At 46.4% G+C, this 15,299-nt stretch overlaps 1 protein-coding gene across 1 annotated transcript in view; it reads left to right on the forward strand.

The window, feature by feature from the left end:
• LOC130684476 (hexokinase-1-like) overlaps nt 1-15,299 on the forward strand; it is a 51,045-nt gene that overhangs the window by 11,021 nt on the left and 24,725 nt on the right. The window contains exons 2-6 of the mRNA XM_057505374.1: nt 6,008-6,156; nt 11,221-11,340; nt 13,826-13,921; nt 14,481-14,580; nt 14,694-14,877. Of these exons, the coding sequence (XP_057361357.1) occupies nt 6,008-6,156; nt 11,221-11,340; nt 13,826-13,921; nt 14,481-14,580; nt 14,694-14,877 (649 nt within the window). The remainder of the gene's footprint in view (nt 1-6,007; nt 6,157-11,220; nt 11,341-13,825; nt 13,922-14,480; nt 14,581-14,693; nt 14,878-15,299) is intronic.

Consider the following 15,299-nt stretch of genomic DNA (forward strand, 5'->3'; position numbering starts at 1 on the left):
ATAGTCAATTTAATTTTGCATTGGCCTCATAATCTGCTGCTCCACCCTCCCTAACGTGGTTTTACTACCTCTGGTGACAGCTATCCAACCCTAGGAACACTTCCATCTATAGCAGTCCCTCCAAAATAGACTGCAGAGATGGTTTGTGGGAGGTAAACTCTCTCAGCTTTTGCTTATCTGGAACTTGTTTAATCCCTCCTTCAAATTTAAATGATAATCTTGCCAGATAAAGTAATGTTGGTTCCAGGCCGTTCTGCTTCATGGCATTAAATACATCATGCCACTCCCTTCTGGCCTATAAGGTTTCTGCTGAGAAGTCTGATGTTAGCCTGATGGGCTTTCCTTTGTAGGTGATCTTATTTATGCCTTTGGCTGCTTTTAACAGTCTGTCCTTATCCTTGATCTTTCCCATTTTAATTACTATGTGTCCTCGTGTTGTCCTCCTTGGGTCCCTTGTGTTGGGGGATCTGTGGATCTCCATGGCCTGAGAGACTATCTCCTTCCCCAGATTGGGGAAGTTTTCAGCAACTACCTCCTCAAAGACACTTTGTATCCCTTTTTTTCTCTCTTCTTCTTCTGGTATCCCTATAATGCGAATATTGTTACGCTTGGATTGGTCACACAGTTCTCTCAATATTCTTTCATTTTTAGAGATCCTTTTTTCTCTCTGTGCCTCAGCTTCTTTGTATTCCTCTTCTCTAGTTTCTATTTCATTTATTGTCTCCTCGACCATATCCAACCTGCTTTTAATACCCTCCATCGTGTTCTTTAACGATTGGATCTCTGACCTGAATTCATTCCTGAGTTCTTGGATATCTTTCTGTACCTCCATTAGGATGTTGATGATTTTTATTTTGAACTCCCTTTTTAGGAAGAGTCATGAGATCCATATCATTTAAAACTTTCTTGGGAGTTGTATTAACAATTTTCATCTGGACAAGGTTCCTTTGGCGTTTCATGTTTGTATATGGTGCCCTCTAGTGTCAAGAAGCTCTATTCTGGAGCTGCCCAGCCCCTGAAGCAATGTCAGGGGTCGCAGGGGAGCGGTACTGGTGCCTGGGGGTAGGAAAGAGCTGTTCCCCACCTCTCGGCTGCTGTGCCTGTCTCCACTGTCTGAGCCAGTGGGCCAGTCACACAGGTATAAGTTTTTGTCCCAGAGCAGCCGGGTATGGATCACTGCTTTCCACAAGCAGCCAGAATCCCAGTCTCCCCAGGAACTCTGCCTGTATTAACTTTCCAACCCAGTAGTCATGCGAGTCTCATGAAAGCACCATGAAATGTAGGTTTGTGCTCCCAGAGCAGATCTCTGGAGCCAGGTATTCAGCAGTCCCAAGCCTTCCACTCCCTCCCTGCTCCGTTTCTCTTCCTCCCACCGGTGAGCTGGGGTTGGGGAGGAGCACAGGTCCCATGGAGGTTCTGGTACATACCCCGTTCGCTGTGGTCTGCTCTTTTCTCCTGGTGTGTGCAGTCTGATGCCGTCCTCTTTCCTGTTGCTCTCTCAGGATTAGTTGTGCCAATTAGATTTTCTAATTGTATCCAGTTTTAGTAGGAAGCCTCTGTCTCTCCTCTCATGCCACCATCTTTGTATTTTCCAGTTTTAATGAGATATAATTGGCATACTGAACTCTCATTTCTGACCCATTGATCCATATATCTATACTTACACTGGTTTGACTAGTGTTCCTTTGTGGTAAATTTTTAAACTGAGAAGTCCTCCAACTTTGTCCCTCTTTTCAAGGCTGTTTTGGCTATTCTGGGTTCCTTGAGCTTTTCTTCTTTTTTTAAAAATAATAGTTGTTCCTTAAGCACAAAGTTGAGAGAGTTACAAGTAAAATGAAGCAGATGAAGCCCTTAGACTGGAGTACAGAAAGGTTCCGTGGCTGGTAGCTGATGGTAAAATAAAGTGCTTTCCACATGCTGCTACTTCATTCTCCTGAGAGGTGCTGCCTTATGTGGAATTCAGTTTTTAACCTGGTAGTAGTGGAAGCACATGAGGGTTACGATTCTGATGGGAGCCCAAAGAAAACCCTAAATTGATTCAAACAACCCATAAAGTTAGGGTCAGAATTTCCCACAAATCTATGACGTCTGCTCCCCAGCCTTCTCCCTTAGTCTCTTTCCTTTGGACCATAGTAGAGGTAATTTAAAAACTGTGACATCAATTTAAGACAATGTGACAACACTTGAAAATCAGTGGTACATCCATACAATGGAATGTAGTTCAGCCATAGAGAGCAGTGAGGTACTGATACATGCTACAACATAGATGAACCTTGAAACATTGGAGTGGGTGAAAGAAGTCAGACACAACAGACCCCACATTATGTGAATCCATTGTTATGACATGGCCCAAATAGGGAAATCATAGACATAGACCATAGATTAGTGGTTGCTGGTAGATAATGAGGGTTAGGGGAAAATGGGGAGTGACTGCTAATGGGTATGGAGTTTCTGTTCGGAATGATGAAAATTTTCTAATTATATAGTGGTGATGGTTGCACAACTCTGTAAATATACTAAAAACCGCTAAACTATACACTTTAAAGCAGGTGACTTGTATGACATGTGAATTATTTCTCAATAAAGCTTATATTTTAAAAAACCAGTGGCATAGCTGCTCCATGCTTAGTGAACAACAAACGGGTGCCTTGAATGAATGAATGGGCAACTCACCCCTGTGTTCAAACAGCTCCACGCATTTAGTGAATTGTCCTGGGTGACAAGGGCAGATGCAGAGTTCTAAGTTGTGGTCTTTCCCTCAGGGAACTTGAGAGAGAGGATTAAGAACAGTGAAATTCACTGTGAGAGTTCTTTGGTTGTTCATTGGCCCATTACCATCCTCATTAGTTCAAGTAGTACTGAGCTCTGATTGTATGTCACATACCATTCTTAGTTCCAGAAACAGAGCAGTGTGCCAGAGCTTACAGCTTGGCCGAATCAGATAAAGGATGTCAGCTTTATAAAGAGAAGCTTTTTTTTTTTAAAAAAAAGAACTATTACTTAAAAAAAAAGAAGAAAAGCTCAAGGAACCCAGAAAAGCCAAAACAGCCTTGAAAAGAGGAAGAAAGTTGGAGGACTTCTCAGTTTAAAAATTTACTACAAAGTAAGATTAGTCAAGCCAGTGTGGTACTGGCATAAGGATAGATTTGTGGATCAATGGGTCAGAAATGAGAGTTCAGTATGCCAATTATGTCTCATTCAAACTGGAAAATAGGGAATCGAGAGTTCAGAAATAAACCTGTGCATTTATGGTCATTTTTGACAAGGTTACCAAGACTATTCAATGAAGGAAAATCTGTTTCCTTTCTAATGTTAGAAAATTTCATCATCCCCAAAAGAAACTGCATACTCCATTTCAGCGAATGATGCTGGAATAGCTGGATATCCACATGCAGAAGAGTGGAGTTGGACTCCTACCTCATACTGTATATGAAAATCAACCCAAAATGGATCAAATACTAAATGTAAGAATTCAAACTATAAAACTCTAAGAAGGAAACATAGGTGTGAGTCTTTGTGACTTCAGACTTAGCAATGGATTCTCAGACATGGCAGCAAAAGCACAAATAACTAAAGAATAAATAAACTGTACTTCATCAAAATGAAAAACTTCATGCTTTAAAAGTCACCATCAAGAAAGTGAAAAGACAACCCACAGAAGGAGAGAAAGTGTTTCCAAGTGATGTATTGATAGGAACTTTTACCTAGAACATAAAGAACTCTTACAACTCAGCACTCAACACAAATAACCCAAATTTTAAAACGAGCCAGGGATCTAATAGGGGCTGACAAGCACATGAAATAGTGTGCATTGTCATTAGTCATCAGAGAAATGCAAATCAAAGTTGAAAAGACAGAGAATAACAAGTACTGAGGACGTGAAAAAATCAGAACTTCCTGTGTTACTGTTGCAAATGTAAAATACTGTAGCTGCTTTGGAAACAATGGCAGTGCCTCAAGAAGTTAAACATGGGTTGCCGTTTGATAGAACAATTCTACTTCTATGTATATACCCAAGGGAAATAAGATGTCCACACAAAAAGTTGGGCACAAATATTCATTATTCATAATAGCCAAAAGGTGGAGACAACCCAAATGTCCGTCAACAGGCAAATGGGCAAATGAAAGAGTTATATCCACACAGTGGAATATTACTTGGCCACGAAGGAGTGAAGGTCAAATGCAGATCATGCTACATGATGAATCTTCAAAATATTTTGCTAAGTGTAAAGAGCTGGTCACAAAATGCCACAAATTGTATGATTCCAGTTTGATGTCATGTCCAGGATGGGCAAATCTATGGAGACATAGAGTAGATCAACGGTTGCTTAGGGCTGTGGGCAATGAGGGACTTGAGAAGTGGTGATATTAAAGGGGACAGGATTTCTTTCTGAGGTGATGAAAATGTTCTAAGACTGGTTTGTGGTAATGGTGGTGTAACTGAATATATTAAAAACCATTGAGTTGTATACTTTCAATGGGTGAACTGTATGGTGCGTGGATTATATCTCAACAACACTATTTCCAAAAAATAGAATAATAATATAAGATGCTTCCCTAGGAAAATGAGATGTTCCCTAGGAAGGGGAGTGAAATACACAAACAGACTTGTATTTACTGTGGTAGGACTGAGGGCTTACTAGACCGCCGGGGCTCAGGGTGGCAGGAGTGGCTGTCACCCTTGTATATTGGGACAGGATGTCACGTCAGAAGTAAAATTAACAGAGTTTAACTGATTTTTTTGAGCATGTCTGGGGATAACTAATAAGAATATGGCAAGGAACGTCTGATGGTGGCTTAATGGTTTGGAATCCTGCCCAAGGCCACCTCCCTTTGTGCTATATGGTGTCTCACTGTACAGCCCTGTCCTCTTTCTCTGTCCTGCAAATCCACCCCAGCACATACTGGGCCTGAGAGATGTAACCATGTCAAGCTGGTTTACTCTCACGTGACCAAGAGGGACTTCTGTCAGAAACATCCCCCGGGTGGAAACAACATATGTATCCATCTGCACATGAGTGGATAAACCAATGTGGCATATACATACAGCGGGATATCATTCAGCTGCCTAAGAGTGAAACACTGACACAGCTGAGGCATGGGTGAGCCTTTGAGGCTTTATGCAAAGTGAAAAAAGCCGTACACAAAAGGACAAGTACGCATCTTACTACGCTGATGGACAGTGACTGTAATGGGGGTTATGGGGGGACTTGGTGAAGGGGGGACCCTAGTAAACATAATGTTCCTCATGTAATTGTAGATTAATGATACAAAAAAAAAAGGACAAATACTTTATGATTCCTCTTACATGAAATATCTAGAATAGGCACATTCATAGAGACAGGAAGTGGAATGGTGGTTACCAGGGCCCAGGGGAAGGGGAAATAGGGAGTTATTGCTTAATGGTTATAGAACTTCTGTTTGGGGTGATAGAACTGGAAATAGAGGTCATGGTCACACAACATTATGAATGTTCTTCAAGCCACTGAACTGTACACTTAGAAATGGTTACAATAGTAAATTTTATGTTACATATATTTTACTACAATTAAAAAAAGATCCCTTGGGGAGTAAGTGGAGCTCTGGACTCATCATAGTAGTTGTCTTGAGCTTACCTGGAAGCCACCCATGGTACGGGGTAGACCTCAGATACAGGGCTTTCTGAGTTGAAATCTTTTATTTTTAGTCTATGGCTAACAGTGCCATTTTTGAAAAAGGGTAAAGAATTAGAGAAAGATGAGTGGGGCTTTGTGCTTAATTCAGTACTCCATTGCCCCAGAGTTGAGAGCAGGGCTGCTTAAAGGCAGTCTGCCTAAGGACCTTGGCTGGGAAAGGGTTTCTTTTGCCTACTCTTCCAGACAGGGCCGTGTTTGGATGACTCCTGCTCTCTGGCCAAAAGCACAGTGGGAGGTGGGAGGAAGGTGGGCCAAAGCCGAGAAGTGGGCAAAGCATGGGGCCGTCTGGTAACTCTTGAATCTGAAATGATCCCTGTTGTCCCCTTAAACAGAAAAGGGAGATTTCATTGCCCTGGATCTTGGCGGGTCTTTCTTTCGAATTCTGCGGGTGCAAGTGAATCATGAGAAAAACCAGAATGTTCACATGGAGTCTGAGATTTATGACACCCCGGAGAACATCGTGCAAGGCAGTGGAAGCCAGGTGGGTCCCTGCTCCCCTCCAATCAGCCCCAGTGGCCTGGCATACCCAGTGGCCGTAGGGTGCCTCCAGGAACCAGACCCCAAAGCTCTGGTGTCTTGAGCCCATGGAAGAAGTCCCTCATAGATGCGAGTGCAGAGGGACTCCTAGGTGAAAGGATGTGACTGCCCGTGGAGGCCCCACTGTCTGGACAAACTGGTGGATGGGATGGGAGGGGCTTCTGGGGCTTGCACAGGGTGAAGAGGGAGGCCCAGCAGCTCTGTTGGGTAAATACATTCATTCCCCAAGAATCCTGGGTGTTGGTTAACCAGCTCAGGTTTAGCAGGTGAGAATGCCCTTTCTTCCAAGTTATACACCTCCTCACCAAAGGCCTAGGTGCCCTAGGGAGTGGCTGTCACCTTGTGAGGCCACAAGAATTTGAGTTCACAGCCCTAGGGCTAATCTGCACTACTGGATTTAATAGTCTCCTAGGAGTCCTTGGAACAGAAAGCAAAGAGGCGTTGCTTGGGAAATCACCATTCTCTCCTCTCACACTTGGTACCCGAGGCCCATCCCTTTGAGGATGACCCCTCCACCCCCAAGGGCTGCCTGCCTTAGTGGGCTGAGGAGCTGAGGGCAAGCTCAGAAGGGCCTGTCTGCCCCTCTCCTGCCCATCTGCTTGTGGTGGGTGGTGGGCTCCTAGCTCACTGAGGACCCTGTGATCAGGGTGTAGGCAGCCTCCCATCTGGTGTTCTGGGTTCCATCAGCCCGTCGGGTGTGGGAGCTCCTCCTTGCCCTCTCCTGGAGATGTCCTGCTCCCCCAGTGTGTAGCTCACCTGCTGCATCATGGCTGCTGTCCAGGATACTGATTCAGAGCTCGCCAAATATTTGCTTTAGGGAGGGTGTGTTCATGGCAAGGTTCATGACTAAGTTCTCCAGGACACTCGTTTGTTCTGGGCTGGACTTCAAGATGAGACCCAGGAGCCTTCTCCTCTTGACTCCTCTTTGTTCCTAAATTAATGTGGGTTTGACCTGGAGCAAGCTCTCTGCCTTTTCTTTGAGAGAAAAGGGCTAATGCCAGCTTTTAACCTGCTTCCAGGGGTTTGGGTTCAGAGCTTTCAGACCATGTCACAGCGAGCATTGAAGGTGACACTGTCACTAGGATAGATGAAACACTTCTCCGTCAGCCACTGAAACGGGTGCTTCACTCATTGGATGGCCCTGCCTGGAGGCTCCCCCACTTATGCCTCATTCCTGGGCTCCAGAAATCGTCCTGCTCATCAGCTGTTTGCAGCAAGGCTGCCGGCTGGTATGTCTCATCCTGCCCCGTGGGCGCCGTGTTGCTCCTTTCTGCAGGTGGCCAGCAGCCTCTCGTTGGCATCCTGCTCTTCCCATTTGGCAACCAGTACTGACCTGTCACTCTCTGTTCCCCAGGGTCCTTGGGTTGAGCCACCTTGCCTGCTGCTTTATCATCTGGACTCTCCCCCTGCGCTGCGGGCATTCCTGTGGGCTTGGCCTGACCTTTTAGGGGCAGGGTTTGTGGATGAAGGGGAGCACACTTGCTACCTTCACTTCCACAGCAACTTTCTTCTTATTACTGCTGTCCCCAGGGCCTCCCCTCTCCATAACTCTGTCCTCATCTTCTCAGCCCAGGATCACTTTGTATCCTGCTGTCTGTTTCTTCCTCTGCCCCTTTTAAGCAGTTTGCAAAGAGAAGATGGTGATGAGGATTATGTGGTATTATTACAACAAAAACTTACATAGTACTTGTATGTACGCAGCACTGATCTAAATACTTTATATGGATTAATCATTTAATCACAACAACCACCCAATGGGGGTAGGTGTTACTGTCATTCCCATTTTATAGATGAGGAAATTGAGGCCCAGATCATAAGGAACCAACCCGTTGAGTCACACAGCTCATAAGTGATAGAGCTGGGATTTGAACCCAGGCAGTCTGGCTTCAGATGTCACAGTTTTAGCAACATGGAATACTCTTAGACTGCTTTTTGTCTTTGTTTTATGTATGTATTTAAAATTTTTTGACACTGAGGAAATGTGAAGGCTGTGGGCAAGGAGGAAGATCCAGGGGATGAAGCAAAGGACTGTTAATTGAAAAACAGGGGTGAAACAGGAACTTCCTTTCTTCCATAAGTTTTGTGTGAAGTTAAAATAAGTATTGGTGGCCCATTTTTCTGAGCTCTCTTAGGGATCTACAGAGTGCTCTGATAAACCAAGGGCCCCATTTTGCACATGAAGCAACTCAGCCTCACAGACTATGAACGGTGGTAATTCTTGGAGTTGTGATTCTCATCTTCTGTGATGTGCAACAATTTTCAGTAGATTTTTAAACCTTGTATTTGAAATGATACTATGCTCACAGGAAGGTTTTAAGATAAACACAAACATTTCCTGCATATGCTCTTCCCCTGGATTCTCCGGTTGTTTTACTTGCTTTGTCCTTCTTTGGCTCTTTCCCTCCCCCTCTGCACACACACACACACACACACATGCACACACAATATCCCAGAAGTTTCAGTGCAGTTTTAAGCTTCAATAATTTTGGAAGCATAAATGCAATCTTGTTAAAACATCATTTATTTAGTTTTGGGAATTTTGAATAATAAATGTTTAGGTATTTCTTGTAGTCATTGCCTGCCATTTTCAGTCAGAGAAACTGAGTCTCTGTGGTATTGGTAGAGGATTTTTAAAATAAACGTGTTGGCAGAAAAAAAATTTCTTTAGGCATTAAAATGTTGAGTTCAGAGGGGCTGGGTGACTTCCCCTCTCGCTGCTCACAGGCATAGGTTAGCCTGGGGGTAGCTTCCCTTCCAGAGCAGCTTCGTAGCCCTGGATTGTGGGCATTGCACAAACACGGTGTTTCATCCTCAACAGAGTACTTTGGGGTGGCTGTGTTTGGCTTGGATGTGGGGACCAGTCACAGGTCCCCATCCGTGCAAACTCACTTCCACAGCCCGAGCTCTCCCCACCACTTCCTGCCGGCAGCCTGCCTTTTGCCGTCCAGCTCTCCTGAAGGCCACTGGGGAGCCTGCAGCTTCTGAGCGCCAATGACGTGGGGTGTGCAGATGGATTTAGTAATGGGTTTATCATCACTCAGAAATAGAGGTCGCGGGAAGCTTAGCCAGGCTTCTCTAGGGATGGTGGTCATGAGTTCCCTCAGTCCATGCCACCCACTGCGGCCATAGCCTGGGTGGTAGTGACTCAGGGACAGAGGCTCCTAACTCAAAGCCGACAGGATCCCCTTTACCATGGCAGGAAAGTCAGGCTTCGGAGCTGAGTTAGCAGCATTCTGGGGAGAGATGGGGGTAGGGATATTGCCTTCCAGCCCCCTGTCCAGCATACCACTGTGGGCAAAGCCTTCGGGCAGATGGCCTTGTCTGGGCACGCAGGCTGCGGTGGCTTCCTGTGGCTGTGTGGTTTGGCCCTGCCAGCACTGCCTTCTGGGCCTCTGGAAGCTCCGTGGCTGTGTCAGTTCCAAGAATAAGGGAGGTCTAGTGTCACGACAGCTGTGTGAAAGAGACTGGGGTTACCTCGACTGTAGCATGGTTGCCCAAAGAGTATATACAGTTTGACTCTGAACAATGCAGGGGTTAGGAGTGCTGACCTCCCACACAGTCAGAAATCCATGTATAACTTTTGACTCCCCCAAAACTTAGCTACTAATAGCCTACTATTGACTGGAGCTTTACCAATAACATAAACACTTGATCAACACATATTTTGTATGTTATATATATCATATGCTGTATTCTTATAGTAAAATAAGCTAGAGAAAATGTTTTTTTAAACTGTTGGAAATCTCCAAAAATTGTCCAATGAACTTATTTTAAAAATCCACATATAAGTGGACCTGTGCAGTTCAAACTCAGGTTGTTCATGAGTCATCTGTATATGCTTTGGTTACATTAATAGAGCTAAGGAAAAGGAAGGTTCTTAATTCAGCTAAGCTCTTCTTTAGTTACAATTCATATGAAACATTATATCCAGTTCAAGGTATATTTTAGAGATGAGGGGGAGGAATTAGATCCAAAATAGAGGTGGTGAGATTTCCGTCATTGATAGTGTTCAAGCAGAGGCTAGGCGAAGTGTTCTGGGTTCTAGTGGACCATAAAGTACATATCCCAGACAATATGTTGTGGAGCAGGTGAGCTTAAATTGAAACCCATGAACTAAACTGTGGTGTAGTCACACCATAGAATACTATGCAGAAGTGAGGATAAATAGTCTAGAAGGATGCACGACTGTGTGGCTGACCCTCATACACACAGTATAGAGAGAAAGAAGGCAGACACCAAAGAGGGCACATTGTCATTCTATTTATACACAGTAGACAGACTGACGACACTAATCAAGAGTGTTAAAAGTCAGAGAGGCTGGCGATCCCCCTTGAGGGGTTGGGGCAATGGTAGTGACTTTGGGGGGCCCACCGGGTGTCTAGTGCTGATAACATTGTGTTTTGTGGTCAGGTGCTGTTGACATGGGTGGGTGCAGCTTCTGTGAACCCAGTGACCTCTACACTTAGGATTGTGAGCTCTTTGGTGTGTGCATGCACATTGTACTTCAGTTAAAAAGTAAAAATATGATAGTTTGAAGATTGTTAAATCACTCAGTGGGCTGAAGACTGTAGAATTGCTCATGGAACTTCTGAAATTGCAGAGAGAGAGGGAGACAGAGGGAGAGATACAGCAAAGGGGCCAGACAGGCCTCCCCAAGGGCGTCTGGAGACCCAGAGAGGCCTGTCTTAGGGAGGGATGAACTGATTCTCCATTATTTAAAAATTTCCTCAATACCCAGATAATACACCTTATTGCCCACTGAGGGGCCAGTTCTATTTGCAGGGTTTGAAATGCTTCCTAAGCTGTGCTGGCCCAGAGGGCAGGCTCTTTTTGAGGGAGTCTTCTCTGGCGTTCACACCCGCATGAATTTTCAAGCCCAGCAGCTGTGGGATGGGCAGCGGGGGTGGACCTGCTCCTTTATGCGTGTCTTGGAGGGAATCATTCATATTTTTCCCTAAAATGCCCAGTTGCCTTGTCCCTTCCGACTGCTCTCTTGTGCTTCCTCCAGCTTTTTGATCATGTTGCCGAGTGCCTGGGAGACTTCATGGAGAAAAAGAAAATCGAGGACAAGAAATTGCCTGTGGGATTCACATTTTCTTTCCCTTGTCAGCAATCCAAGATAGATGAGGTAAGGACGTTCTGGAGTATCAAGCTGTACGGAAGCCAAAGAGTGGAAAAACTAATGAACCCTCTTCCTCACTGCTGCTCCCTTCTGCTTACAGGATCGCCTTGCATGCCTTTTTCTTGGAACATTTTTGGGAATTAATACAAGGACATGAAATTGTGTTTATTTTTCAATGACTTTAGTTATTTATATATTTTTGGAGACAAAACATGGCATTTGTATCCATCAGGTAGAGAGAAGTGTTATTACTAAGCTCGTGCTCATGACTAGCCTGCTGCTCTGCAGGGTAGTAACATCGGGGTATGTGGCGCCCCCCACACTTCTGGGTAGCATCCCTGTGCCTCTTCATCAGTAGGCTAAGTGCCCTCTCCTGAGCACTGCTTCATGTGCTGGAGCCCGTATACCTGTATGACTTGTGCAGCCACATAAAGTTAGAGCAAGAAGGGGCTTGACACCTCCCAGCAGGCCAAGGCCCTCGTTCCACAGATGGACAATGAGGCCTTCCAAGGTCAGAGAGCTTATTAATGGCAGTTCTAGGATCAGAATCCCAGGCTCCGCTTCCCACCCAGTAGGCCCCTACCTGCCCCACCCCGCCTCCCCCGACACACACATGCATACACACAAGGGTTTCTGAGGTGCTCCATTTGGGAGGGCTGTGGCCAGTCCAGACCCTGTCTGCTATCTGCCATTGCTGCACCTCCAAGGTGTCAGATCACTTTGGCTTCCAGGGCTTCTCCCCAAGCCTTTCACAAAGCCTGTTGTTGGTACTGTTTCTCTTGGCTTTTGAGAACCGAGACATGACAGTCACACTCCCTGGGCAGGGAAAGTGTGGGACAGCCCATCCCACCAGGTGGGAGAGGGCCTGGGAATGACACGGCTGTGTTCCCTGTGCTCACTCATTTATTAGCGGCTGCTGACCGACCTCTGTCCCTGCACAGACCTGGCTAGGCCCTGGGTGACGACAGCCGTGAGCAGCCATGCCTGCCCGCCAAAAGGTGCAGCCTTCAGGAACAAGGCCTTGCAGAGGCAGGAAAGGAGTGTTCTCAGGAGCATCAGAGCCCAGCGGAGTGGAGCAGACGTGCCTGGCAGAGAGGTTTGTAGGCAGATAGGAGCCGAAGGCAGGGCCCCACCTTCAGGCCTTGACCCACATCTGGGGAGGGCTTCCTAGGTCTGGCCGTGCTACCTGTTGGGAAGCCAATGGATTACAGGCCCTAATTACCCATCCAGGGAGCCTGTGACCACTCCTCAAGACTGCCTGGGAACTTCAAGATTATCCAAATATAGGTCAACTGCCTTATTCCACAGATGAGCAAAATGGCGTTAGGGGAACTGCGCGCAAGAGAATGGGCAAAATCTTATGATTTCCAACCCCATGTTCTTTCTACAACACCATGTTCTCAGAGGTTTTGTGGTGGCGGTTGTGGGGGAGAGAGCTTGAGGGAAAGAAAACTGAGTATCCGTGGGCTTTTGGAATGCTGGCTTAGCTGCAGGCTGCTGCTGAGCAAAGAACCCCACATTCTCCCAAGTGTTCCCCCTTCCTGGTGCACCTGGCAGGCCGTGTGGCTTTCACAGCTAGTGAGGAGGCTCCATGCAGACATGCTCCCTCCTCTTCCTGTGTCATCCCTGGAGGCCTGTGAGGTCTCGGAGGACAGCTCTTCCTGACCCTGCCACCTTTATAGTGACTTTCTCCATTCCATGGAAAATGGTCAAGTATAACAATTACTTTTCTTTTCTAGTATCTTTGATTTTCAAGCAAAAAAAAAATACAAAAACAATATGTAAAACTACAAAATAACATAAAGATGTAAGCAAAAACCAAAATTCCTACCCTTCTACATTCCCAAGTGAAAACCATTGGATGTCTGTCCTTTTTGGTGTTTCTCCATTCATATACAAACAGAAACGGGTCATGTTGTCTAAGTAGTAGACTTGCTGCTTACAAACGGGGGTAAAGTTCCAAAGTTTGGGAAGAGGCATAAATCATACATAGTCAATACCCTTAAATCTCTAGGACCTGACTTTTGAAGTTCAATAGCCAAGAAGTATCTTATCATTTTATTTCTCTCCCCAATTTGGCTCTGACTTTGTTTCCTTGGGGCAGTGGAAGCCGAGGTCTGGTTTGAAAGTAGGGAAGAGCAATCAGGTAATAACAGGATTTCTCTTGTTCTCTATTTAAATGAAGTCTGGCAACGCGGCTGATATGCAGTCAGGTCTACATGCTCTGTGACACTGTGGTGCTGGCCAGCCTTTTGCTGTATTTCAGTGGGAGCTGCAGGTTTTTACCCATGGCGGCTCCCAGGGAAATCTGTCGTGTGGGTGGCTGAACAGGAAATGGGACAAAGTCTGGCTCTGTTACCCAGTGTGGTCTGGAGTGAGCCACTTGTCCCCTCTGGGCCTCTGCTTTGTCACTGCCCTTGAGCGGTCTCCCCAGGGACCTGGGGGTTCTGGAGGCCTCCCAGCCTGACTCCACCTACTCTCTCCTTGGCAGGCCATCCTGATCACTTGGACAAAGAAATTTAAAGCAAGTGGAGTGGAGGGAGCAGATGTGGTGAAGCTGCTCAGCAAAGCCATCAAAAAGCGTGGGGTAACTTCTCCCGGGCCACCTGCCTGAGCCATTTGGAGGTGGGGGAGCGTGGGGAAAAGGCTATGTTCTCAAACAGAGCAAGGTCCTTTCCGGGGGCAAAAGTACATAGCCTGAGGCATCACACGGGGCATCTTGAAGACCCCGGCAGGTGAGTGGTGAGGGTCCACAGTCCAGAGGTCAGGCGGTTCCAAGCATAGCTGCCCAAAGGAGCCCAACCCAGAGGACAGCTGGGCCGTGCAGGAGCCGGGCGTTGCCAGTGCAGCCTGCCATGGTAGAACAAGGGGCTCGTGGATGTAGTGGGATGGTTTGCAGAGCGCTGTGGCTCTGTGAGTGAAACTCTGCAAAGAATCTTAAGCCAGATGCTTCAGGGGACTGTGCAGTTCCTGTAATTTAATCACCAGGCTCTGATCCAGTTCTCTGAGTGGCCACAGTAATGAAAGCTGCACCACTAGCACCAGAGGTGCCAGGAAACAGGAGCTCTCCTGCCATGTTCTCTTTACCGCTGGCGATCTCTGTCCCCTCCTGCGAGTGGACAGTGGCACCCTTTGTCCCTGCCCAGGACTATGACGCCAGCATTGTGGCCGTGGTGAATGACACAGTGGGGACCATGATGACGTGTGCATATGACGACCAGCAGTGTGAAGTTGGCCTCATCATTGGTAACATGCGCCCCACCCTGTCCTTGTCCCTTCCTTCAGCTGGTGTTTCTACAAGGCACTGCGCCCTCCCACATGGTTTTATGTGGCCACAGCTTCTGATCTGTCTCTTCAAGGCACTGGCAAGAATGCTTGCTATATGGAGGAACTGAGATACATAGACCTGGTGGAGGGCGACGAGGGGAAAAAGTGCATCAACACGGAGTGGGGGTCCTTTGGGGATGACGGGGCCCTGGAAGACATCCGCACCGAGTTTGACTGGGAGATAGACCGGGGGTCTCTCAATCCCGGAAAACAGCTGTGAGTCCCGTTTCTTCCTTTTCACTTAACGTTTTCTTACTTGTTGCATATATGACTTAGGGGACACTTAATGAAAGGTTTGGGCTGGGAGATGAAAGGGGCAGAAAGCCAGGTGATCACAGAGGAGCAAGCCCATCAAGTCTGCGTTACCCGTCACTCCTTCTCTGGATAGGTACACACCTGTGGCGTCTACAGCTGTAGAAGCACATTTGCAATGATTGCTTTTGTTTAATGACATGATGGCTGTGTCTTTGTGAAAACTTGAAAACTAAATGCATAGAAGCATTAGTATAAAGCTAAGGCTTAAAAACATTTCCATATATTGTAGTCACCAGTGTTGCCTCTCAGGGTGAGAGAGGCCATGTGGTCCACGGCATGTCTGCAGAGCAAGGGAGAGTGTGTCTGTTCACTCAGCACATGTT

The sequence above is a fragment of the Manis pentadactyla genome, chromosome 8, assembly GCF_030020395.1.
Source record: "Manis pentadactyla isolate mManPen7 chromosome 8, mManPen7.hap1, whole genome shotgun sequence".
NCBI lineage: Eukaryota > Metazoa > Chordata > Mammalia > Pholidota > Manidae > Manis > Manis pentadactyla.